The 26,994-nt window shown below is 42.9% G+C and overlaps 1 protein-coding gene and 1 pseudogene across 1 annotated transcript in view; both read right to left on the reverse strand.

Annotated features, from left to right (window-relative positions):
* Positions 1 to 26,994, reverse strand: part of UBXN7 (UBX domain protein 7) — a 79,518-nt gene that overhangs the window by 20,288 nt on the left and 32,236 nt on the right. Inside the window, exons 4-5 of the mRNA XM_030823017.1 lie at positions 18,708 to 18,773; positions 16,841 to 16,953 (exon numbers count right to left, since the gene is read on the reverse strand). Coding sequence (XP_030678877.1) covers positions 16,841 to 16,953; positions 18,708 to 18,773 — 179 coding nt within the window. The remainder of the gene's footprint in view (positions 1 to 16,840; positions 16,954 to 18,707; positions 18,774 to 26,994) is intronic.
* On the reverse strand, positions 18,866 to 18,985 carry LOC115837377 (annotated as a pseudogene).

Consider the following 26,994-nt stretch of genomic DNA (forward strand, 5'->3'; position numbering starts at 1 on the left):
AATTCCTTGCTTATAGGAAGTAATACTTCCATTTACTTCCTTATAGGACAAAGATTTAAAAAGTGAATGATAAATGAATAATTATGCTGCTTTAACTACAGAAACGGTATTTGAAAATAAATGGAAAAATGACCATACATTCTAGAGATAGACTAGAGAGCACATATTCCTGTAACAGGGTAAATTTACGTAAGTCTGCCCCAAAAACAATGACAAGAAAAAAATGTACAAAACTGAAAATGAATAAAAGTCCAGAGTTTAAAATGGAAGAGTCACTTTTTTTTTTTGCTTTAAAAAATTTGTTTACTTACATTCATGCTTTCATTATCTCAGATTTATTCATTCAACAAATACTGAGTACCTATCATGTTTCAGGTACAGTTATAGATATTAAAGTTATAGCAGTTCCAAAATATAAAAATCCTTGCCTTCGTGAAGCTTCCAATGGGGGAGAAACCTAATACTAGCAAAAGAAACTTGGAAATGATACTAACCACATTGAAGATATTGTTAAAAAATTGTTACTGCTAAAAGTAAGGGTCCAAAGACACAATCTTCAAACAAAACAACAATATTGGGAGGGAATAAAAGAGTCTTGAATAGGCTGGGTGCAGTGGCTCACACCTGTAATCCCAGCACTTTGGGAGGCCGAGGTGGGTGGATCACCTGAGGTCAGGAGTTCAAGACCAGCCTGGTCAACATGGTGAAACCCCATCTCTACTAAAAATACAAAAATTAGCCAGGCATGGTGGTGGGCACCTGTAATCCCAGCTACTCAGGAGGCTGAGGCAGGAGAATTGCTTGAACCCAGGCGGCAGAGGTTGCAGTGAGCCAAGATCATGCCACTGCACTCCAGCCTGGGCAACAGAGTGAGACTCTGCCAGAAAGAAAGGAAGAAAAGGAAGGAAGGAAGGAAGGAAGGAAGGAAGGAAGGGAGGGAGGGAGGGAGGGAGGGGAGGGAGGGAAGGAAGGAAAGAAGGAAAGAAAGGAAAGGAAAGGAAGAAAGAAGAGTCTTGAGTAAGTCTAGAGATCTCATGTATAACATGAGGACTATACTTAATAATATCGTATTATACATTGAAAATGTGCTGAGAGCAGATTATTAGGTGCTCTTACCACACACACACACACGTAAAAAGACAATTATGGAAGGTAAGGACAGGTTAATTTGCTCGACTGTAGTAATCATTTTACTATGTATATCCGATCTTCATGTTATACATCTTAAATATGTACAGTAGTCTGGAGCAGTGGCTCACACCTATAATCCCACAGCCTTGGGAGGCCAAGACAGGAGGATTGCTTAAGGCAAGGAGTTTGAGACCACTCTGGGCAACACAGCAAGACCCCATCTCTAAAAAGATTTAAAATAATTAAATATATGCAATTTAAAAAGAGAGTCTTAAAAATAACCTAAGTATACCAATTATGTGAGTCAAGGACTGGAGGTGAGAGTGGGCCATGAGAAAAATAACCTCCTCATGGAAGAAGATCATCATGGAAGAAGATTATTGGAATCCTTGGAATCTATTAGGTTGTTCTGAATCAACATTTCAAAGCCATTATAATGGAGACCCCAGAGTAAAACAGCGGAAGACTAACATCTCTCCCAGTACCAGCCAGATCAGGAAGGCATGATAAAAAAGGATTTAGGCCTGGCATGGTGGCTCATGCCTGTAATCCCAGCACTTTGGGAGGCCGAGGTGGGCTGATCATTTGAGCCCAAGAGTTCAAGACCAGCCTGGCCAACATGGCGAAACCCCATCTCTACTAACAATACTAAAATTAGACGAGCGTGGTGGCGCATGCCTGTAATCCCATCTACTTGGGTAGCTGAGGTACAAGAATTGCTTGAATCTGGGAGGCAGAGGTTGCAGTGAGCTGGGATCATGCCACTGCACTCCAGCCTGGGCAACAGAGCAAGACTGCCTCAAAAAAAGAAAGAAAAAGAAAACGAAGGATTTGAACAAATTTAGTATGTTTCAGTAAGTATATATGCATAAAGTCTAGAAGAAAATATATTAAAATATATACAGTACTTTTTATGGAAATTACAATTTTATTTTTCCTTGTTCGTTTTCTAAATCTCAATGATTTGTCTAATTTGAATAAAACTAAATGTAAACAACATAAAGTTTAATCAGAAAAAATGTTATATATTGCCAGGGGCAGTGGCTCTCGCCTGTAATCAACAGCACTTTGGGAGGCCGAGGTGGGTGGATCACCTGAGGTCAGGAGTTCAAGACCAGCTTGACCAATATGGTGAAACCTCGTCTCTACTAAAATTTTAAAAATTAGCCAGGAGTGGTGGTGTGTGCCTATAGTCCCAGCTACTCGGGAGGATGAGACAGAAGAATCGCTTGAACCCAGGAGGCAGAGGCTGCAGTGAGCCAAGATCACACCACTGCACTCTGGCCTGGGCGACAGAGCAAGACTCTGTCTCAGAAAAAAAAAAAAAAAAGCAAAAAAAGGAAAAAATTAGTTACTAAGTAGGCTCTTCTTCACATTTTCGGCTACATATTTTCACTTGCATTTATACTAAATACTTTTGAAATTAACAAAATATTCTTAGTAATTAGAGCTAGGTGCACGTGTAACGGGATACCAATTTAAAATGTGTTTTGTTTTTTTCTCATGAAATAAGAAATATTGGCCGGGTCCAGTGGCTCACACTGGTAATCTCAGAACTCTGGGAAGCCAAGGCTGGTTGATCACTGGAGCTCAAGACCACCTGGGCAACGTGGCAAAACCTAATCTCTACAAAAAATACAAAATGTAGCTAGGCATGGTGGCACGCGCCCGTAATCCCAGCTACCTGGGGGACTAAGGTGGGCAGATCACTTGAACCCAGGAAGTTGGGGCTGCAGTGAGCTGAGATCGTGCCACTGCACTCCAGCCTGGGTGACAAAGTGAGATTCTGTCTCAAAAAAAAGAAAGAAATATTACAGAAATTGTTCTGATTCTTTCTGCACAATATTCCTTCTGGCATAATCATGATTTCATGAAGGCTAATTAAACTGTTTTAGGCCCTGTGGACACACAACAGTCAAGAAAACGAAGTCCCTGTGTTCATACAGCTTACAGGATGGTGGGGAAAGAAGAAAACGTAGGAAACATTCCCTTGCCCAGGTCAGACCATTTGGCCTAAGTGCTTTGCTCACTCATCTGGTTTTCCTGACTGTACCAGCTCTTTCCAACATCAGTATGCTCACACTGTATTTTCCCTCAGACCTCCCCATCGTTCGCATTCCCTCGCTTCACTAAGGTTTCTATTCATATCTCATCCTTTCAGAAATCTTCCCTCATCTTCCTAACACAGTCCTTTCTCCTCACAATTTTAAACATATGTGGAACCTACGAAATCAACCTGGCTTTCGATTTGGCTGTAAGAAGAAACTGAATTTGGCAACATGGACACATCTACTTGCAAAGGACACTAGAAATTTCCAGATGCTTAACTCAATTCAGACCACACACATCAAATGGCCCTGAACAAAAAACAGCCCCCCTCTCTCCTTCCCTTATTCTATTTTATTCTCCTTTTTTTTTTTCTTTTGAGACAGGGTCTCACTGTGTTGCTCAGGGTAGAGGGCAATGGCACCACCACAGCTCACTCCAGCCTCAACCTCCTGGGCTCAAGTGATCCTCCCACCCCAGCCTCCTGAGTAGCTGGGACCACAGGTGTGCACCACCACGTCTAGCTAATTCTTTCAACTTTTTGTAGAGACAGGGTTCCACCATATTGCCCAGGCTGGTCTTGAACTCCTGGGCTCAAGTGATCTACTCCCTTCAGCCTCCCACCAAAGTGCTGGGATTACAGGCATAAGTCACTGCGTCCAGCCACATTTTATTCTTTCTCCAAGCAACTACTATAACTTGAAATGAATGTCACACTCTCTCTCTCCATCAAAGACAAACATATGTATTATATTCACTGTTATTATATGTGTGTGTGTGTGTGTTTTATGTTATTTGTTTATAGTCTGTTTCTCCTACTAGATTATAAATGCTACAATGGCAAGGATTTTATACAATTTACCACTATCTCCCTGTGGCAGAAACTGCTTATAGGTACCAAATAACCCATTCTCCCCTTGTCCCTCTTATAGAACCTCCAATTTTTAACTAAGCATCAGGATTTCCTAGTGTCCCTTGCAAATGGGTGTAGCCACGCTGCCAAGTTATAGTAGATGAAATGTAGACAGAAGTGCTGTGTACAACTTCTAGGTTGTTCCTTTAAAGAGAAATGTGTACCCTTATCAGCTCTTCCCTCTTCCATGCTGTTTATTTTTTTTTTTTAAGTGAAAGCAAGTTTATTAAGAAAGTAAAAGAATAAAGTATGGCTATTCCATAGGCAGAGCAGCCCAAGGGCTGCTGGTTGCCAATTTTTATGTTTATTTCTTGATTATATGCTAATCAAGGAGTGGGTTACTTATGAGTTTTCCAGGAAAAGGTTGGGCAGTTCCGGGAACTGAGGGCTCCTCCCCCTTCTTAGATGATATAGGGCAACTTCCTGATGTTGCCATGGCATTTGTAAACTGCCATAGCGCTGGTGTGAGTGGAGCAGTGAGGATGACCAGGTCGCTCTCATTGCCATGTTGGTTTTGGTGGATTTTAGCCGGCTTCTTTATTGCAACATGTTTCTTCAGCAAGGTCTTCACGACCAGTTTCTTGTGCTGACCTCCTATCTCACCCCATGACTTAGAATGTCTAACCATCTGGGAATGCAGCCCACTAGGTCTCAGCCTTATTTTACTGAGCCCCTATTCAAAATGGAGTTGCTCTGTTTTAAATGCTTCTAACATTTCCTCCCTTCCTTTTATAAGAGAACCCTTAATCCTAAGTGTCGTAGAGGGAGAAAGATTCAACTTCCGTAACTTCTTCATGTTTAACAGGGACGATGATATTCCTGCCTATTAGATATCTTGCACTCAGAGTAGAGAGGACCTCAGTCTGAAAGCATCTGTATGGCGAGCACCATTCCTAACTCTTGAGTCCCAACAGAAGGTGGTATCCTTCAGCCAACTGGTGCTCACAGATGATTTTCCTTTGGGTCGGGGGTATGTTCAGTATCATCCCTTCTGTGATTCGCCAGAAAGACGTTACTGGGCCCCACCACTTAACCAAGGTTAGCCTTTGGGTTGGGGGTTTCCTCAGTATTGGCCCTTCTGTGGTCGCCAGAATGATGTTACCAGAAAGGGGTCTGGATCCAGATCCCAAGAGAGGGTTCTTGGATCTAGTGCAGGAAAGAATTCAGGGTGAGTCTATAGAGTAAAGTGAAAGCAGGTTTATTAAGAATGTGAAGGTCACGCCTGTAATCCCAGCACTTTGGGAGGCCAAGGCGGGCGGATCACGAGGTCAGGAGATCGAGACCATCCTGGCTAACATGGTGAAACCACGTCTCTATTAAAAAATACAAAAAATAAGCCGGGCGTGGTGGCAGGTGCCTGTGGTCCCAGCTACTCAGTAGGCTGAGGCAGGAGAATGGAGTGAACCTGGGAGGTGGAACGTGCAGTGAGCCGAGATAGCACCACTGCAGTCCAGCCAGGGCGAAAGAGTGAGATTCCATCTCAAACAAACAAACAAAGAAACAAATGTGAAGGAATGGAGAACGGCCACTCCACAGGCAGAACAGCCTTCCATGCTGTTTAGTAAGCAAACAAGGTGGTAAGCCAATTTGAATCACGTAGACAAGGGCAAGCAAGACCTAGGGGATGGCAGAACAAGACAGAAAAAAATTCTGCCAACTCTAATAACTTTACAGAGCTAATCATCCTAACAGCCTGGACTTCCATCTTGCTTAAGCTACTGTTTGTTTGTGGTGGGGTGTTCCAAGATGGCCAAATAGGAGCAGCTCCAGTCTGCAGCTCCCAGCATGATCAACGCAGAAGACAGATGATTTCTGCATTTCCAACTGAGGTACCTGGTTCACCTCAATGGGACTGCTTGGACAGCAGGTGCAGCCCACGGAGGGCGAGCTAAAGCAGGGCAGTGTGCCGCCTCACCTGGGAAGCGCAAGGGGTCGGGGGATTGCCCTTTCCTAGCCAAGGGAAGCCGTGACAGACTACCTGGAAAAACGCGGCACTCCCACCCAAATACTGCACTTTTCCGAAGGTCTTAGCAGCTGGCAGGCAAGGTGATTCTCTCTCGTGCCTGGCTTGGCAGGTCCCACGCCCACGGAGCCTTGCTCACTGCTAGCGCAGCAGTCAGAGATTGACCTGTGAGGTGGCAGCCTGGCTGGGGGAGGGGCGTCCGCCATTGCTGAGGCCTGAACAGGTAAACAAAGCGGCTGGGAAGCTCGAACTGGGCAGAGCCCACCGCAGCTCAACAAGGCCGGGCGCGGTGGCTCACGCCTGTAATCCCAGCACTTTGGGAGGCCGAGGCGGGTGGATCACGAGGTCAGGAGATCGAGACCACGGTGAAACCCCGTCTCTACTAAAAATACAAAAAATTAGCCGGGCGTGGTGGCGGGCGCCTGTAGTCCCAGCTACTCCGAGAGGCTGAGGCAGGAGAATGGCGTGAACCCGGGAGGCGGAGCTTGCAATGAGCCGAGATTGCGCCACTGCACTCCAGCCTGGGGGACAGAGCGAGACTCCATCTCAAAAAAAAAAAAACAAAAAAAAAACAACAACAAAAAAAACAAGGCCTACTGCCCCTAAACTCCACCTCTGGGGGCAGGGCATAGCTGAACAAAAGGCAGCAGACAACTTCTGCAGACTTAAACGTCCCTGTCTAACAGCTCTGAAGAGAGCACTGGTTCTCCCAGCATGGTGTTCGAGCTCTGAGAACGGACAGATGGCCTCCTCAAGTGGGTCCCTGACTCCCGTGTAGCCTAACTGGGAGACACCTCCCCGTAGGGGCCGACAGACACCTCATACAGGCGGCTGCCCCTCTGGGATGAAGCTTCCAGAGGAAGGCTCAGGCATCATTATTTGCTGTTCTGCAGCTTCTGCTGGTGATACCCAGGCAAACAGGGTCTGGAGTGGAACTCCTGCAAACTCCAACAGACCTACAGCTGAGGGACCTGACTGTTAGAAGGAAAACTAACAAACAGAAAGGAATAGAATCTACATCAACAAAAAGGTCATCTACACCAAAATCCCATCTGTAGGTCACCAACATCAAAGACCAAAGGTAGATAAAACCACAAACATGGGGAGAAACCAGAGCAGAAAAGCTGAAAATTCTAAAAATCAGAGCGCCTCTTCTCCTCCAAAGGATCGCAGCTCCTTGCCAGCAACGGAACAAAGCTGAATGGAGAATGGCTTTGACAAGTTGACAGAAGTAGGCCTCAGAAGGTTGGTTATAACTTCTCCGAGCTAAAGGAGGATATTCGAACCCATCGCAAGGAAGCTAAACACCTTGAAAAAAGATTAGACGAATGGCTAACTAGAATAAACAGTGTAGAGAAGACCTTAAATTGACCTGATGGAGCTGGAAACCATAGCACGAGAACTTCGTGACGCTTGCATAAGCTTCAATAGCTGATTTGATCAAGTGGAAGAAAGGGTATCAGTGACTGAAGATCACATTAATGAAATAAAGTAAGACAAGGTTAGAGAAAAAAGAGTAAAAAGAAACAAACAAAGCCTCCAAGAAATAAGAGACTATGTGAAAAGACCAAATCTACGTCTGATTGGTGTACCTGAAAGTGACGGGGAGAATGGAACCAAGTTGGAAAACACTCTGCAGGATATTATCCAGAAGAACTTCCCCAACCTAGCAAGGCAGGCCAACATTCAAATTCAGGAAATACAGAACACCACAAAGATGCTCCTCAAGAAAAGCAACACGAAGACACATAATTGTCAGATTCACCAGGGTTGAAATGAAGGGAAAAATGTGAAGGGCAGCCAGAGAGAAAGGTCGGGTTACCCACAAAGGGAAGCCCATCAGACTAACAGCAGATGTCTCTGCAGAAACCCTACAAGCCAGAAGAGTGGGGGCCAATATTCAACATTCTTAAAGAAAAGAATTTTCAACCCAGAATTTCATATCCAGCCAAACTAAGCTTCATAAATGAAGGAGAAATAAAATCCTTTACAGACAAGCAAATGCTGAGACATTTTGTCACCACCAGACCTGCCTTACCAGAGCTCCTGAAGGAAGCATTAAACATGGAAAGAAACAACTGGTGCCAGCTGCTGCAAAAACATGCCAAATTGTAAAGACCATCGATGCTAGGAAGAAATTGCATCAACTAACGGGCAAAATAATCAGCTAACATCATAATGACAGCAACAAATTCACACACAATAATATTAACCTTAAATGTAAATGGGCTAAATGCCCCAATTAAAAGACACAGACTGGCAAATTGGATAAAGAGTCAAGATCCATCAGTGTGCTGTATTCAGGAGACCCATCTCACATGCAAAGACACACATAGGCTCAAAATAAAGGGATGGAGGAAGATCTACCAAGCAAATGGAAAGCAAAAAAAACGCAGGGGTTGGCCGGGCACGGTGGCTCACGCCTGTAATCCCAGCACTTTGGAAGGCCAAGGCAGGCAGATCACAAGGTCAGGAGATCGAGACCATCCTGGCTAACATGGTGAAACCCCATCTCTACTAAAAATACAAAAAAAATTAGCCAGGCGTGGTGGTGGGCGCCTATAGTCCCAGCTACTCGGGAGGCTGAGGCAGGAGAATGGCATGAACCCAGGAGGCGGAGCTTGCAGTGAGCCAAGATCGTGTCACTGCACTCCAGCCTGGGCCACAGAGCAAGACTTCGTCTCCAAAGAAAAAAACAGAAAAAAACACAGGGGTTGCAATCCTAGTCTCTCATAAAACAGACTTTAAACCAACAAAGATCAAAAGAGACAAAGAAGGCCATTACATAATGGTAAAGGGGTCAATTCAACAAGAAGAGCTAACTATCCTAAATATATATGCACCCAATACAGGAGCACCCAGATTCAGAAAGCAAGTCCTTAAAGACCTACAAATAGACTTAGACTCCCCACACAATAATAATGGGAGAATCTAACGCCCCACTGTCAATATTAGACAGATCAATGAGACAGAAGGTTAACAAGGATATCCAGGACCTGAACTCAGCTCTGCAACAAGCAGACCTAATAGACATCTACAGAACTCTCCACCCCAAATCAACAGAATATACATTTCTTCTCAGCACCACATCACACTTATTCCAAAATTGACCACATAGTTGGAAGTAAAGCACTCCTCAGCAAATGTAAAAGAACAGAAATCACAACAAACTGTCTCTCAGACCACAGTGCAATCAAATGTAATTAGAACTCAGGATTAAGAAACTCATTCAAAACTGCACAACTACATGGAAACTGAACAACCTGCTCCTGAATGACTGTTGGGTAAATAACGAAATGAAGGCAGAAATAATGATGTTCTTTGAAACCAATGACAACAAAGACACAACATAATAGAATCTCTGGGACACATTTAAAGCAGTGTGTAGAGGGAAATTCATAGCACTAAATGCCCACAAGGGAAAGCAGGAAAGATCTAAAATTGACACCCTAACATCACCATTAAAAGAACTAGAGAAGCAAGAGCAAACACATTCAAAGGCTAGCAGAAGGTAAGAAATAACTAAGATCAGAGCAGAACTGAAGGAGATAGAGACACAAAAAACCCTTCAAAAAAATCAATGAATCCAAGAGCTGGTTTTTTGAAAAGATCAACAAAATTGATATACCACTAGCAAGATTAATAAAGAATAAAAGAGAGAAGAATCAAATAGACGCAATAAAAAATGATCAAGGTGACTACCATCAGAGAATGCTATAAACACCTCTATGCGAATAAACTAGAAAATCTGGAAGAAATGGGTAAATTCCTGGACACATACACCCTCCCAAGACTAAACCAGGAAGAAGTTGAATCTCTGAATAGACCAATAACAGGCTCTGAAATTGAGGCAATAATTAATAGCCTACCAACCAAAAAAAGTCCAGAACCAGATGGATTCACAGCCAAATTCTACCAGAGGTACAAAGAGGAGCTGGTACCATTCCTTCTGAAACTATTCCAATCAATAGAAAAAGAGGGAATCCTCCCTAACTCATTTTATGAGGCCAACATCATCCTGATACCAAAGGCTGGCAGAGACACAACAAAAAAAGAGAATTTTAGACCAATATCCCTGATGAATATCAATGCGAAAATCCTCAATAAAATACTGGCAAACCGAAACCAGCAGCACATCAAAAAGCTTATCCACCATGATCAAGTGGGCTTCATCCCTGGGATGCAAGGCTGGTTCAACATACGCAAATCAATAAACATAATCCATCATATAAACAGAACCAACGACAAAAACCACATGATTATCTCAATAGATACAGAAAAGACCTTCGACAAAATTCAACAGCCCTTCACGCTAAAAATTCTCAATAAACTAGGTATTGATGGAATGTATCTCAAAATAATAAGAGATATTTATGGCAAACCCACAGCCAATATCATACTGAATGGGCAAAAACTGGAAGCATTCCCTTTGAAAACTGGCACAAGACAAGGATGCCCTCTCTCACCACTCCTATTCAACATAGTGTTGGAAGTTCTGGCCAGGGCAATCAGGCAAGAGAAACAAATAAAGGGTATTCAATTAGGAAAAGAGGAACTCAAATTGTCCCTGTTTGCAGATGACATGATCATATATTTAGAAAACTCCATCGTTTCAGCCCAAAATCTCCCTAAGCTGATAAGCAACTTCAGCGAAGTCTTAGGATACAAAATCAATGTGCAAAAATCACAAGCATTCCTATACACCATTAACAGACAAAGAGCCAAATCATGAGTGAACTCCCATTCACAATTGCTTCAAAGAAAATAAAATACCTAGAAATCCAACTTACAAGGGATGTGAAGGACCTCTTTAAGGAGAACTACAAACCACTGCTCAACGAAATAAAACAGGACACAAACAAATGGAAGAATATTCCATGCTCATGGATAGGAAGAATCAATACCTGAAAATGGCCATATTGCCCAAAGTAATTTATAGATTCAATGCCATCCCCATCAAGCTACCACTGACTTTCTTCATAGAATTGGAAAAAACTACTTTAAAGTTCATATGGAACCTAAAAAGAGCCCACATTGCCAAGACAATCCTAAGCAAAAAGAACAAAGCTGGAGGCATCACGCTACCTGACTTCAAACTATACTACAAGGCTACAGTAACCAAAACAGCATGGTACTGGTACCAAAACAGATATACAGACCAATGGAACAGAACAGAGGCCTCAGAAATAACACCACATATCTACAACCATCTGATCTTTGACAAATCTGACAAAAACAAGAAATGGGGAAAGGATTCCCTATTTAATAAATGGTGCTGGGAAAAACTGGCTAGCCACAGGTAGAAAGCTGAAACTGGATCCCTTCCTTACACCTTATACAAAAATTAATTCAAGATGATTAAAGACTTAAATGTTAGACCTAAAACCATAAAAACCCTAGAAGAAAACCTAGGCAATACCATTCAGGACATAGGCATGGGCGAAGACTTCACAACTAAAACACCAATAGCAATGGCAACAAAAGCCAACCAAAATAGACAAATGGGATCTAATTAAACTAAAGAGCTTCTGCATGGCAAAAGAAACTACCATTAGCGTGAACAGGAAACCTACAGAATGGGAGAAAATTTTTGCAATCTACCCATCTGACAAAAGGCTAATATCCAGAATCTACAAAGAACTCAAACAAATTTACAAGAAAAAAACAAACAACCCCATCAAAAAGTGGGCAAAGGATATGAACAGACACTTCTCAAAAGAAGACATCTATGCAGCCAACAGACACATGAAAAAATGCTCATCATCACTGGTCATCAGAGAAATGCAAATCAAAACCACAATGAGATACCATCTCATGCCAGTTAGAATGGCAATCATTAAAAAGTCAGGAAGCAACAGATGCTGGAGAGGATGTTGAGAAATAGCAACGCTTTTACACTGTTGGTGGGAGTGTAAATTAGTTCAACCATTGTGGAAGACAGTGTGGCGATTCCTCAAGGATCTAGAACTAGAATTGCCATTTGACCCAGCAATCCTATTACTGGGTGTATACCCAAAGGATTATAAATCATGCTACTATAAAGACACATGCACATGTAAGTTTACTGCAGCACTATTCACAATAGCAAAGACTTGGAACCAACCCAAACGTCCATCAATGATAGACTGCATTAAGAAAATGTGGCACATATACACCATGGAATACTATGCAGCCATAAAAAAGGATGAGTTCATGTCCTTTGCAGGGACATGGATGAAGCTAGAAACCATCCTTCTCAGCAAACTATCACAAGGACAGAAAACCAAACACTGCATGATCTCACTCATAGGCGGGTATTGAACAATGAGATCACTTATTACAAGGCTGGGAACATCACACACTGGGGCCTGTCGGGGGCTGGGGGGCTGGGGGAGGGATAGCATTAGGATAAATACCTAATGTAAATGAGTTGATGGGTGCAGCAAACCAACATGGCCCATGTATACCTATGTATCAAACCTGCACGTTGTGCATGTGTACCCTAGAACTTAAAGTATAATAAAATAAATAAATAAATAAATAAATAAGCTACTGTTTTTTTTTTCCCCGGTCTCTCTCACATGCAGTCAAACCTTTACTCTCGATCACCTAGAATTAGGTCCTGCAACACAAGGCCTCAATAAATATGTACTGAGTGAACAAGTGAATTAACCAGTCTCTCTCATCTGGTTAGCATGAGCCAGAAAGAATCCTTGAGGCCGGGCGCGGTGGCTCATGCTTGTAATCCCAGCACTGTGGAAGGCCGAGGCGGGCAGATCACGAGGTCAGGAGATCGAGACCACGGTGAAACCCCGTCTCTACTAAAAATACAAAAAATTAGCCGGGCGTGGTAGCAGGCGCCTGTAGTCCCAGCTACTCGGAGAGGCTGAGGCAGGAGAATGGTGTGAACCCGGGAAGCGGAGCTTGCAGTGAGCCGAGATTGCACCACTGCACTCCAGCCTGGGCCACAGAGCGAGACTCCGTCTCAAAAAAAAAAAAAAGAATCCTTGAACATGACCCACCTCTAGTTACACTAGCTTCTAACCTGTAAAACTGTGGCTCACATTTACATCTAATATGAGGAACAAACCTATGGGCCCTCCTTGGTCAGCCAAAGAGTATCCCTCTAATTTTTAACATTTATCTTCCTAAACTTTAATGACTTAATTTTGCATGTTATCTCCCTAATTTTTTTTTTTTTTTTTTTTTTTTTTTTTGAGACGGAGTCTTGCTCTGTCCCCCAGGCTGGAGTGCAGTGGCGCGATCTCGGCTCACTGCAAGCTCCGCCTCCCAGGGTTCACGCCATTCTCCTGCCTCAGCCTCCCGAGTAGCTGGGACTACAGGCGCCCGCCAACACGCCCGGCTAATTTTTTGTATTTTTAGTAGAGACGGGGTTTCACCCTGTTAGCCAGGATGGTCTCGATCTCCTGACCTCGTGATCCGCCCGCCTCGGCCTCCCAAAGTGCTGGGATTACAGGCTTGAGCCACCGCGCCCGGCCTCCTAATTTTTATAAAACTAATACATGTATCTTTAACCATAATGAAATACCTGCTTTTGGAAGGGAATGTTTATTTCATTTAAAGTCTTGCAGATGGTTAAGTATATTATCAGTGAAAAAAAAAATGGACTGCTGTAAACACAGGCCATGAAATACAAGGCAAAAAAGGTGATATAACTTAAATTTCAGGGGACAACATCAAAAGAGATTCGTATTTTCCCTTAATGAGCAAGCAGAAGAATAACTGCCTTTTCCCTCCAAAGTGACCAAACTAAATCAAGCTTAGTTACTGCATTACGTCCTAGAGCAATTCATAAGCTAATAAAAATAGAAAACATGCCAAAACAAACTAAGATCCTTTTCTGCCTTTCATATTGCTGCTATTCTCTCTCTCAATGGCTGTAGTATCACCAGAATACTAGAAAGGACAGGCAGCTGCCATGTTGAGACCATGACGGAAAGATGAAGAAAACTGAGGAGACATCTAACCTGACATTTTTGAGCTTATGAATGAACACCAATAATTTCTTCAACTCTAGGCTTATTACTGACAAAAATAAAGCATTGTTTGGTCAAATTATCATCATTTGGGTTTTCTGTTACATGCAGCCAAACCACTTTCAAGGTTTTCTGATTCAGAAAATTGAAACTGGAGAGTACGCTGATATGGTTTGGACATTTGTCCCCTCCAAATCTCATACTGAAATGTAATCCCCAGTGTTGGGGGTGGGGCCTCGTAGGTGGTGTTTGGGTCATGGGGGCGGACCCCTGGTGAATGGCTTGACCCCTTGCTCCTCACACCATGTGCTACACCGGCTTCCCCTTTGCCTTCTGCCATGACTGCAAGCTTCCTGAGGCCTCACCAGAAGCAGATGTCAGCACCATGCTTTCTATACAGCCTGTAGAAATGTGAGTCAAAATAATATCTTTTTTTTTTATAAATTGCCCAGTCTCATGGATTCCTTTCTAGCAATGCAAGCAAACTAACACACAAGCTTACATTGAAATTCCTTCTCCTAAATACTTCATGTATGACAGTGTAAAAGTGTATCAAAGGACACATTTTAAAAAATACTATCAGGCCGGGCGCGGTGGCTCACGCTTATAATCCCAGCACTTTGGGAGGCCGAGGCGGGCGGATCACGAGGTCAGGAGATCGAGACCACGATGAAACCCCGTCTCTACTAAAAATACAAAAAATTAGCTGGGCGTGGTGGCGGGCGCCTGTAGTCCCAGCTACTCGGAGAGCCTGAGGCAGGGGAATGGCGTGAACCCGGGAGGCGGAGCTTGCAGTGAGCCTGGGCGACAGAGCGAGACTCCATCTCAAAACAAACAAACAAAACAACAACAACAACAAAAAAACTATCATAACATGTTCAAATACGCAGCTGATATACGTCGGTTGTTTATTTTAAGAAATGGGGTCTCAGCTCATGCCTGTAATCCCAGCACTTTGGGAACCAAGGCAGAAGGATCACTTGACACCAGGAATCTGGGACCAGCCTGGGGAACACAGCAAGACTCCCTCTCCACAAACTATTTTTTAAATTGGCCAGGTGTGGTAGTGGGTGTCTACAGCCCTACTTATTTGGGAGGTTGAGACCAGGGGATCAATTGAGACCATGAGTTGGAGGCTGCAGTGAGCCATGATTCTGCCACTGCACTCCATCCCAGGTGACAGAATGAGAACCTGTCTCAAAAAAAAAAGAGAAAGAAAAGGGAAAGATAGGGTCTATGTTGCCCAGGCTGGAGTGCATTGGTTTTCATAGGCATGATCATCACACACTACAGCCTCAAACTCCTGAACTCAAGGGATCCTCCCACCTCAGCCTCCCAAGTAGTAGTTAGTTTGGGGCACCTGTCGGGCTTGATATACATCATTCTTGCAGTTATTCTTTGGCCTACAGGGTCCTAACAGGTAAGACTTAACTGAAGGCTGGGCGCGGTGGCTCACGCCTGTAATCCCAGCACTGTGGGAGGCTGAGGTGGGTGGATCACGAGGTCAGGAGTTTGAGACCAGCCTGGCCAATATGGTGAAACCCCGTCTCTACTAAAAATACAAAAACTTAGCCAGGCATGGTGGTGCGCACCTGTTTTCCCAGCTACTCAGGAGGCTGAGGCAGGAGAATTACTTGAACCCGGGAGGCGGAGGTTGCAGTGAGCTGAGATCGTGCCACTGCACTCCGGGGAGACTCCATCTCAAGGAAAAAAAAAAAAAGACTCAACCGAAATATAACTGATTTACACCTGTGGAAATTCTATTGTAATTCAAAAGAGCATTAACATGCCAATCAACATGAAAAGGCAAGCTGTATGAACACCTCAACAGAAGAGTATCTAAAATCTTGACTAAACTCCTTCATTTAACATATAATGTGTTCCTCCTAATGCACGAGAAAGGGTCCCAAGGATTATTAAAAAGAATGATCTTCCCTCTGCCTCAGTAAGTCTGTAAGTTAGCAGCAACCAAGTAAACATACTCTGGAAAGTTTTTGTTTGGGTTTAGTCATGATAAAACCAAGAAGAACTGAGGGTGAATGTGTTCTCCAATTAGAGATATTCTTTCAAACACACTAGGATCCGCACAGAAGTATAGACAAAAGACACCTATCAACAATTTACAAATGGCTAACAAACCACACACACTATTTTCAGTAGTAGTCAAAGATATATGAACAAGTGAGATATTTTAAAAAGCTATCAAAATGGCAAAGATTCTAAAATGACACCGCACAAGGCTAATAAAAGGATTTCATCAAACAATCTCATATACTGCTGGTAGAAATATATTTCATATATTGCTGGTAGGAATGTATTTCATATATTGCTGGTAGAAATATAAATCAACGTAACCTTTAGGCATATCATGTAGATATACTTATTATAATGCCAATTCCCTATACACTGACAATGGTTTTTTGTTCTCATAAAAATAAAAAATGTCACTGAAGGCCAGGTGCAGTGGCTCACACCTATAATCCAAGCACTCTGGGAGGCCGAGGCAAGAGGATTGCTTGAACCTAGGCATTCAAGACCAGCCTGGGCAACACAGTGAGACCCTGTCTCTACCAAAAAAAATTTTTTTTAATTAGCTGAGTGTGGTGGCACATGCCTGTAGCCCTAGCTACTCAGGAGGCTGAGGTGGGAGGATCCCTTGAGCCCAAGGCTACAGTGAGCTATGATTGTGTCACTGCAGTCCAGCCTGGACGACAGAGCGAGACCCTGCCTCTAAAACAAGTAATATTTTTAAAAAGGCATTGAAAATGCAAAAGCATTCATAGTTAAGGCACTGACTCTCCAACAACTTACTGTTTCAAAGCTGCCTTTATGCATCAAATCAATGGGTGGCCGGAATAGATCTGCAAGGGTAGTTAATTTCTTATCGATAGCTCCTCCATTTCTTAATTCTTGTTCTTGCCGAACTATAATACAGAAGGATGAAAAAGTTTCAGTTAGCCATAATCGTGAATCACACTAAAAAAAAAAAAAAAACCTTCTGTCAATTGAAGGAATTGCTGGCAATATGCTTGACCTCAAATACAAAGATCTAATGTTGACTCTGAAAAAAAAAAATGCAAAGGGAGATAAGAGGAATCTTAAGACTTGGTGGTATTCCCTATCCCAAGGATACAAAGAAAATTAACTGAAAATATTCACATACTCAAAATAACTTCTTCACATATTCAGAAACTAACTGTAACATGGGAGAGGCTGAGTGCGGTGGCTCACGTCTGTAATTCTAGCACTTTGGATGGCCGAGGTCAGCAGATCACCTGAGGTCAGGAGTTTGAGATCAGCCTGGCCAAGATGGTGAAACCCCATCTCAACTAAAAATATAAAAAAAAAGCCGGGCGTGGTGGGACATGCCTGCAGTCCCAGCACTATGGGAGGCTGAGATGTGCGCATCACCTGAGGTCAGCAGTTCAAGGCCAGCCTGAGCAACACGGTGAAACCTCGTCTCTACTAAAAATACAAAAATTAGCCAGGTGTGGTGGCACAAGCCTGTAGTCCCAGCTACTCGGGAGGCTGAGGCAGGAGAATAGCCTGAACCCTGGAGGCGGAGGTTGCAGTGAGCAGAGATTGCGCCATTGCACTCCAGCCTGGGCAACAGAGCAGGACTCCGTCTCAAGAAAAAAAATTAGCCAGGTGTAGTGGCGCATGCCTGTAGTCCCAGCACTATGGGAGGCTGAGATGTGCAGATCACCTGAGGTCAGGAGTTCAAGGCCAGCCGGGGCAACATGGTGAAACCTCATCTCTACTAAAAACACAAAAATTAGCCGGGTGTGGTGGCACAAGCCTATAGTCCCAGCTACTAGGGAGGCTGAGGCAAGAGAATCGTTTGAACCTGTGAGGTGAAGGTTGCAGTAAGCTGAGATCACGCCACTGCACTCCACCCTGGGTGATAGAGCGAGACTCCATCTCAAAAATAAATAGTAATAATAATAAAAATATTATGACAGTAGAGATGATGACCACTGTTGTCACCTTCCACTGGAAGGACACAGGATTCCCTAGATGACCTGAGTCAGTTTAGGTTCCCCATCAATTCTCTCCAAAGTTACAAGACCTATCTGTGCCTCAATGAACTCATTATAAATAAACTACAAAATCAAGCATGGTCCAAGGGTTTCTCATATATCCTCTTAACATAACTGTCCTTTCTTTAGGATTCCATTGCTAAATCAATACTAAATCCTCTAAAAGTATAAGACCAAGATTCTCATTCTAACTTATTACACAAAAATATTTCAAATAACTGTAGCCAAAATATTAATAGTGGCTGCTTTGGGTGGCGTGGCTTTTCCTCCTATTTTTCAATCTCTTACAATAACCATTTTCATTATATATTCCTTTCATTGACAGAAATCAGGATCCTGAGGGAAATCAGTTTATTTTATTATAGTAAGCATTTTAAGTGTTTATTCACAAGCGAACTAAGTTTGTCAATTACCATATTTCCTACATTATCTCCATCTCCTTTACTATTTTTCTATAACCAAATAGGTTAGAATTTGGAACAATTTAGCTCAGGGGAGAATTAATCACATTCTGGATCCATAATTTCACTTTTTAAAGAAGGTGAAAACTTAAAAGTAATTGGGCCTAATAGTAATCATCTTTGTCTTTTTAATAGGAAGAGAAGAGGGAGATGATAAACTGGTCCATAGATACCTACTAGTTTCAGTCTGAAAATCCCGGAAACCATCAAAAATTGAACGTGCAGGCCGTCGTCTTTTAGGAGCTTTCGGGAGAAAAAACAGAATTTAAAAATTTAAAAATTAATTTTGAAACTTAATTCTATAAATGTCCTTATCTAAAAGTATTTTTTTAATAAAATATATGAAACCCTTCACGAACTGCATGTCACCCTTGCGCAGGGGCCGTGCTAATCTCTGTATCATGCTAATCTCTGTCTCGTTCCAATTTTAGTAAATGTGCTGCCGAAGCGAGCACAGTATTTCTTGTTTTAAAACACTCAAGATTCATAATGGTGCCTTCCCTCAAAAAATAAAAAAGTTTAAAAACTTTCAAATCATTCATGTATAATTAATCCAAACATCTTCCATCCAGTCATCTTGTATTACAAATGAGAAAATTCAGGTCTAGTTAAAACAGACTTAATCAAACTTGTGTAAAAAGTTTACTATTGGTTGGGCATGGTGGCTCATGCCTGTAATCCCAGCACTTGTGGGAGGCCGAGGCAGGTGGATCACCTGAGGTCAGGAGTTTGAGACCAGCCTGAACAATATGGTGAGCCCCTATCTCTACTAAATACAAAAAATTAGCCAGGCGTGGTGGTGCATGACTGTAATTCCAGTTACTTGGGAGGCTGAGGCAGGAGAATCACTTGAACCTGGGAGACAGAGGTTGCAGTAAGCCAAGACTGCCGTTGCAGTCCAGCCTGGGCAACAAGAGCAAAACACCATCTCAAAAAAAAAAAAAAAGTTTACTATCCTGGCCAGGCGCTGTAGCTCACGCCTCCTGTAATCCCGGCACTTTGGGAAGCCAAGGTGGGTGGATCACCTGAAGTCGAGTTCGAGACCAGCCTGACCAACATGATGAAACCCTGTCTCTAATAAAAATACAAAAAACTAGCCAGGTGTGGTGGCAGGCACCTGTAATCCTAGCTACTTGGGAGGCTGAGGCAGGAGAATCACTTGAACCTGGGAGGCGGAGGTTGCAGTGAGCCAAGATCACGCCACTGCACTCCAGCCTGGGCAAGAAGAGTGAAACTCCGTCTCAAAAAAAAAAAAGTTTACTATCTTAATATCCAAGTGGTGATATCAGGAAGAAAAAAGATTTTGAGGATGATGCCACGTAGAGATGATGCCACACACATGCTGCAGACATCCAATTCAGGTTAGCCTTCGGGATCTGACTGCCTTGTTGTATAGAGTAATTCTACATTCTAAACTCTAAGACTTAAGGACTATTTCTTAGGGACTGGACCCACGTGCAGAACCATAAAGACAAAAAACATCTTTAATTTTGGAAACTTTTCACAGTTACACAATGGTTTAATGACAGAAAAGTAAACAGATCCACCTAAGGTATTCCACTACCCCTGTAGAGTCTATTACCCAGTCTTTAAGTATTTTACAGATAAAGTCTAGAATGCTAGAATCAAAATGTTATCTTCCTATATCTATGTGTTCTTAAACCTAAACAAATTACCAGATCATTTATGTACATTACAATAAATAAAGGCTTTTCATGATTCCCTCAATATGGGTAGGTTACTAAGTTGGCTTATGGCAAGACTGGCCAGCATGTAACAAGAATAATTATCTGTGAATAAATGATTGGTATCAAGATTAGACAGAGACTACAGAATCCCCTTAACCCATGTCAAAACATCTTTCCCAATAACTCGTGTTTGTGATTACATAGGATAATTATTTATATCCAGAACTACCGAGTAAAAGGCAAAACAAAGCAATAAAAAATGCAGAACATATTAAAAACTTCATTTTTGTTTAAAACATATTCATATGCATATCATTCCTGTGTATATGTGTATGTTTTTATGTTAAACAATCACATTATCATCTCTGGGAAAAGAGATTTTGTAATACACTGTCATGTTTTATTTTTTATTTTTTGAGACAGTGTCTCGCTCTGTTGCCCGGCTGGAGTGCAGTGGTGTGATCATGGCTCACTGCAGACTCCATCCACCTAGGCTCAAGCCATCCTCCTGCCTTAGCCTCCCAAGCAGCTGGGACTACAAGTGTGCAGCACCACGTTCAGTTGTTTGTTTGTTTGTTTGTTTTTAAGAGATGGGCATGTCACTATCTTGCCCAGGCTAGTTTGGAACTCCTGAGCTCAAGGAATCCTCCCACCTCATCCTCCCAAGGTGCTGGGATTACAGGAACAAGCCACCATGCCCAGCCTGAATTAATTAATTAATTAATTTATTGCGACAGAGTCTCACTCTGTTGCCCAGGCTGAGTGCAGTGGCATGATCTCAGCTCACTATGACCTCCACCTCCCAGGTTCAAGGCATTCTCCTGCCTCAGCCTCCCTAGTACCTGGGACAACAGGCGTGTGCCACCACGCCCAGCTAATTTTTGTATTTTTAGTAGGGAGGGGGTTTCACCATGTTGGCCAAGCTGGTCTGGAACTCCTGATCTCAAGTGATCCACCCGCCTCAGCCACCAAAAGTGCTGGAATTACAAGAATGAGCCACTGAGCCTGGCCTGAATTTTATTTTTAATTTAAATATTGCACCGTGTCCCTCTCTACCTTCCTCCCTCCCTCCTTTCTTCATTTCTATTCAAGAAAAAGCAAGAAATGTCACACTTTTCAATCTTGGAACTATTTTTGATCAAGAGCTCCTATTTCAAATGTACATGGCTTCTAGCAGGAATAATACAACCTGCCAAAGAACGCCTCTAAAACTAGTTATCTGGCCCTGGTGCAGTGACGTGAGCCTACAGTCCCAGCTGCCCAGGTGGCTGATGTGAGAGGATTGCTTGAGCCAAGGAGTTCGAGTACAGTCTGTGCAACATACTGAGACCCTGTCTCTTAAAAAAAAAAAAAAAAAAAATTAAATTTTTAAAAATAACTAGATATCTGATACTTTTTAACTGTTAACAATTAAGAAACTGGCTGGAGGCTGGGCACGGTGGCTCACGCCTGTAATCCCAGCATTTTGGGAGGCCGAGGTGGGCAGATCACAAGGTCGGGAGATCGAGACCATCCTGGCTAACAGGGTGAAACCCCATCTCTACTAAAAAATAGAAAAAATTAGCCAGGCGTGGTGGCGGGCGCCTGTAGTCCCAGCTACTTGGGAGGCTGAGGCAGGAGAATGGCATGAACCCAGGAGGCAGAGCTTGCAGTGAGCCAAGATCGTGCCACTGCACTCCAGCCTGGGCCACAGAACGAAACTCCATCTCAGAAAAGAAACCAAGGATGTCTTAGAATAAGAATAGCTGCCTAAGAAAGTATATTATTTTAGGAAGGTTGCACATAAAAGGTAATTTTCTTCTACTTTTAAACTGCCAAAGGTAGGTAGGTCAATATTCCACATCACCTTTCCAACCTCCCCCTTCTCTATAAGGCATCGATCTGGGTATACTCACTAGTTCCTCTTATTGCTATCCTTCTACCCAATTCCTTTTACTACTTGGGCTAATAACCCTTTTCCCATTTGTCTTCCCTTCATTTACCCTATTTCTAAGCAAAAACCTCTCCTCAGACCACACCACCTCTAGCCATAGGACTATTACTGCTACCTGCCTTTTCAATGTGGTCTCCTGGCTCTTCCAAGCCGTCTGCCACAAGCAAACATCAGTCCTCTGTCCTCACTCTACTGCCCACATAATAGAAGTACTGGTCACTGAAGCCAAAGAGACTAAGCTATAAAGACCTAAAAGAGATTCAGAAGCTTCAAAGTCAGCATAGGGGAGGGACAGGTGGAGAAAAAATGTAGTGAGAAGAGTGGCACTGTTTTACATGTCCACATATCTGTTTGTATTTGGCTTCAGAGAAGACATCTGGATCTTCAGATCTGCTTCTGCATTCCTTTAGATCTGCTGCTATTCTTTCAGTTCAAGTATAGAAAGAAAATTACAATTTACTCTCACGCAGACACGCAGTTGTAAAAGGGAGGAGCGGGCTTTTTGTTTTAAAAGATGGGGGTCTCACTATGTTGCCCGGGCTGAAGGGCAGTGGCTATTCACAGGCACAATCCCAGTACTGATTTGCACCTGCTCCTTTTCCTCTTCCTTAGGTCATCTGGTGGTCCTCCACTGCCGGCAGGTCACCATATTGATTCCGAACTTAGTGCAGACACCCAATCAGCATAGGGCCCTACAGCCAAGAACTCCTGGGGCTCAAGCCACACTCCCACCTCAGCCTCCAGAGTAGCTGAGACTACATGCCTGTACCACCATACCCAGCAGGGAGGAGTGTTTTAAAGTCTTAGATGATTGTGGATATTCTTCTTTAATAGTACACCAATACTTAACCAATGGTAGTTTATTAGAGGACAGCTGCAAAGTGGAATCTGAAATCTGATCAACGAGTTTTTCATACTGTTTCATTGAAACCCACTGTAGCATGTGGTAGGCAGTGTCTAAGACAGCCCCCAATTCTCCCAGTATTGATAACCTGTGTGTGAATACTTTGAGTGCAGGCAGGATTGAACAGCATGTGGCAGACGTGATGGGATCAGGTTGCAAAAAGACAGTGGCTTCCATTTTGGGCTGCCCTCTCTGACTCTCTCATTTGCTCTGTGTAAGAATGGATGCCCCCAGGCAATAGCCACATGAATGAGCTTAGGAGATCCTCCTCCATTCAGGCTTTGAGATGAATGGTAGCCTAGCTGACATGTTGACCACACCCTTGTAGGAGACCCTAACCAAAGGCCACACCCAGATTGCTGACCCAAAGAAACTGAGATAACGTTTGTTTTTTTCAGGCAGTTTAATTTTGGAACAATTTTTCACTCAGCAATAAATATCTAATACAATTCATCTCGTAGTTCGAATGGATCTTTTACCTATGCACAATTTTGTAGTATCATGCATTGGTTATTCAAAAATACTTGTTTACTGAGTAATGCAAACATTTCAAATATTAATGGTTTCATTACACAGTATTTTAAAAATCATGTTTCATGTCACCACCGATCTTATCAGAAAGCCTTCAAGTATTGGGAAAGTATCAAGCTCACAAAGGTGGGTACAAAAAATTTTCTAAAACTGTTTTTTGCCTGAAAGCTTTTTATCATTTTTTTTTGAGACGAGGTCTGTCACCAGTAGGCTGGAGTGCAGTGGTGCAATCATGGCTCATGCCTGGACCTCCCAGGCTCCATCTTCTCACTCCTCAGCCTCCTGAGTAGCTGGGACTACAGGCATGTGCCACCACACCCAGCTAACTTTTTTCTTAATTTTTTTGTAGAGATGGGGTCTCCCTATGTAGCCCAGGCTGGTCTGGAACTCCCAGGCTCAAGCAATCCTCCCGCCTCAGCCTCCCAAAGTAATCCCAAAGTGTTGGGATTACAGCTGTGAGTCGCCACGTCTGGCCGAACCTCTTTTTTAAAATCACTGATAACAAACACTCTCAGTTGTATTGAGGTAACAAGCTCACATTTTCAAGAAAATGCCAACTGTCGTGATTTTTCAAGTAAAAAGAATGTTCCAAGAAAAAAGCTGCCTAGTTGAGCTTGCTACTCTAACAATCACACAAGTGCTTTTCCTTAAGGTAATCATGGTACTTCATTATGCCAAAGTGCTTTGTGCATACATCCTATTTCAAACAATATTTTTAAACTGTGTAGGCCGGGCACGGTGGCTCACGCCTGTAATCCCAGCACTTTGGGAGGCCGAGGCGGGCGGATCATGAGGTCAGGAGATCGAGACCATCCTGGCTAACACAGTGAAACCCTGTCTCTACTAAAAATGCAAAAAATTAGCCGGGCGTGGTGGTGGGTGCCTGTAGTCCCAGCTACTCGGGAGACTGAGGCAGGAGAATTGCTTGAACCCGGGAGGCGGAGCTTGCAGTGAGCCGAGATCGCGCCACTGCACTCCAGCCTGGGTGACAGAGAGAGACTCTGTCTCAAAAAAAAAAAAAAAAACACTGTGTATTCAAGGGTCAAGATTTAATGAAATTAATCATTTTTATTGCTTCATCAAGAACATTATTAAACTGCTTTTAAATTAATTAATTAATTATTATTTTTTTGAGTTCGGGGTCTCAATATGTTGCCCAGGCTGGTCTCAAACTCCTGGGCTCAAGCAGTTCTCCCGCCTCAGCCTCCCAAAGTGTTGAGATTACAGGTGTTAAGCCACTGCAACTGTCCTATTTATTTTTCTTTTATAGACAGGGCCTCACTCTGTTACACAGGCTGCAGTGCAGTGGCATGATCATAGTTCACTACAGCCTAGAACTCCTAAGCTCAAGCGATCCTCCCACCTCAGACTCCCAAGTAACTAGGACTACAGGCGCGTGTCACCACGCCTAACGAATTTATTTTATTTTTTGTAGAGATAAGAGTCTTCCTATGTTGTCTGGGCTACTCTCCAACTCCTGGTTTCAAGTGATCTTTTCAACTGCAGCCTCCCAAAGGACTGGGATTACAGGCATGAGCCACTGCACCTGGCCCTGCCTTTTAAATTTTTTTGTAAACTTCAAGTATGCAGCAGTGAAGAATTCACTACCTAGTGATACAGTCTGAAGCCACTGCATGAATTCAACCAAGATGCCAGCAGTCTGACTCATCACTGTTTCTGAACTATCAGTCTAAATGTCACCACAATGAAAATAATTTGATGTCCAGTACAATGGTGCATGCCTATAATCCCAGCTACTCAGGAGGCTAAGATAAGAAGATCACCTGAGCCTAAGAGTTCTGGCCTGTAGTGTGCTATGCCAGTCAGGTGTCTACACTAAGCTCAGCCTCAACAGAATTGCCTCCCGGGAGTAGGGGGACCACCAGGTTGCCTAAGGAGGGGTGAACTGGCCCAGATTGGAAACAGAGGTCAAAACTCCCATGCTGATCACTAGTGGGATCACACCTGTGAGCAACCACTGCACTCCAGCCTGGGGCAACACAGCAAGACCCCATCTCGGGGGAAAAAAAAAAAAAACCCTTAGTATTATTACGTAAGTTGTTTTAACTTTACAGACAACCTGAAGGGGAATATTAGGGACCTGAGGCCACACCTGAACTGTGATTTAAATCAATACTGTCTTAAGAAAATAGTTTCTAAAGACCCATTTCAAGTTATAACGTCTAATAATGAAAGGTAAGAATGACTTCCTAACTGTAAAAAGTCATTCTCAGTGTCCTCCTTACTGTACATCAATTCAGAGATAAAAAAAGGAAGAAAGTGGCCAGGTGTGGTGGCTCACGCCCGTAACTCCAATACTTTGGGAGGCCAAGGCCAAGGCAGGAGGATTGCTTGAGATCAGTTCCATAGCAGCCAGGGCAACATAGCAATGCCTTGTCTCCACAAAAAAACAAAACAAAACAAAACAATTAGCCAGGCGTGGTGGCATGCACCTATAGAAGGCTGAGGTGGGAGGAATCCTTGAGCCCAGGAGTTTGAGACTGCAGTAAGCAAGGATTGTATCACTGCACTCCAGCCTGGGCAACAGACTCCATCTCTGTAAAACAAAAGAAAAAAAAAAAAAGAGTAAAGTGGGGCTTTCAAATGGAATTCTTTTGCCTCCGTTCAAAAGCAATACAACACAGAATTTACTTCCTATAGTCCTACAAAGACCCTGTATTATTCCTTGCAATAAAGAGAAGATAAAGCTTCCAAGGGCATTACTCTTTTGCTCCAAATCTATTCCTAGCATTTATATTTTTAAAAATATGAGCAATATGGTATATTAACAGCATAATGACTATCTGCAGTGAACAGTCCAGAAAGCACTTCATTACACTACAGTATTCAGACTTACAGCTTTCCTCTTGCCTTTTATTTCCGAATCTAGACAGTATATTCTTTTGTTTCTTGCTATAATAAACACCAAAGCTGCCAAGTTAAAAATATTTATGTCATAAAAACTCTCAACTGAAGTACTTTACCAAATCAAAAGACATACATATAATTTTATTCATCCTTTTGTTACAACGTATATTTCCTCCTCTTAGTTTACCGATGAAGGCTACATGTGTATTATCCTAAGTGAATTAATGCAGGAACAGAAAGCCAAATACCGCACGTTCTCATAAGAGAGAGCTAAACACTGAGTACAAATGGACACAAAGAAGGGAGCAGACACTAGGGCCTGCTTGAGGGTGGATGGCAAGGATTGGAAAAAATACCCATAAGCCAGGCGTGGTGGCTCGCTCCTGTAATCCCAGCACTTTGGGAGGTTGAGGCCAGAGGATCGCTTGAGCCCAGGAGTTTGGGACCAGCCTGGGCAACATAGCAAGACTCCATCTCTACTTAAAAAAAAAAGTAAAGAAAGGAAAGAAAGAGAAGAGGAGAGAGAAGAGAGGAGAGGAG

This window comes from Nomascus leucogenys, chromosome 11, assembly GCF_006542625.1.
Source record: "Nomascus leucogenys isolate Asia chromosome 11, Asia_NLE_v1, whole genome shotgun sequence".
Taxonomy (NCBI): domain Eukaryota; kingdom Metazoa; phylum Chordata; class Mammalia; order Primates; family Hylobatidae; genus Nomascus; species Nomascus leucogenys.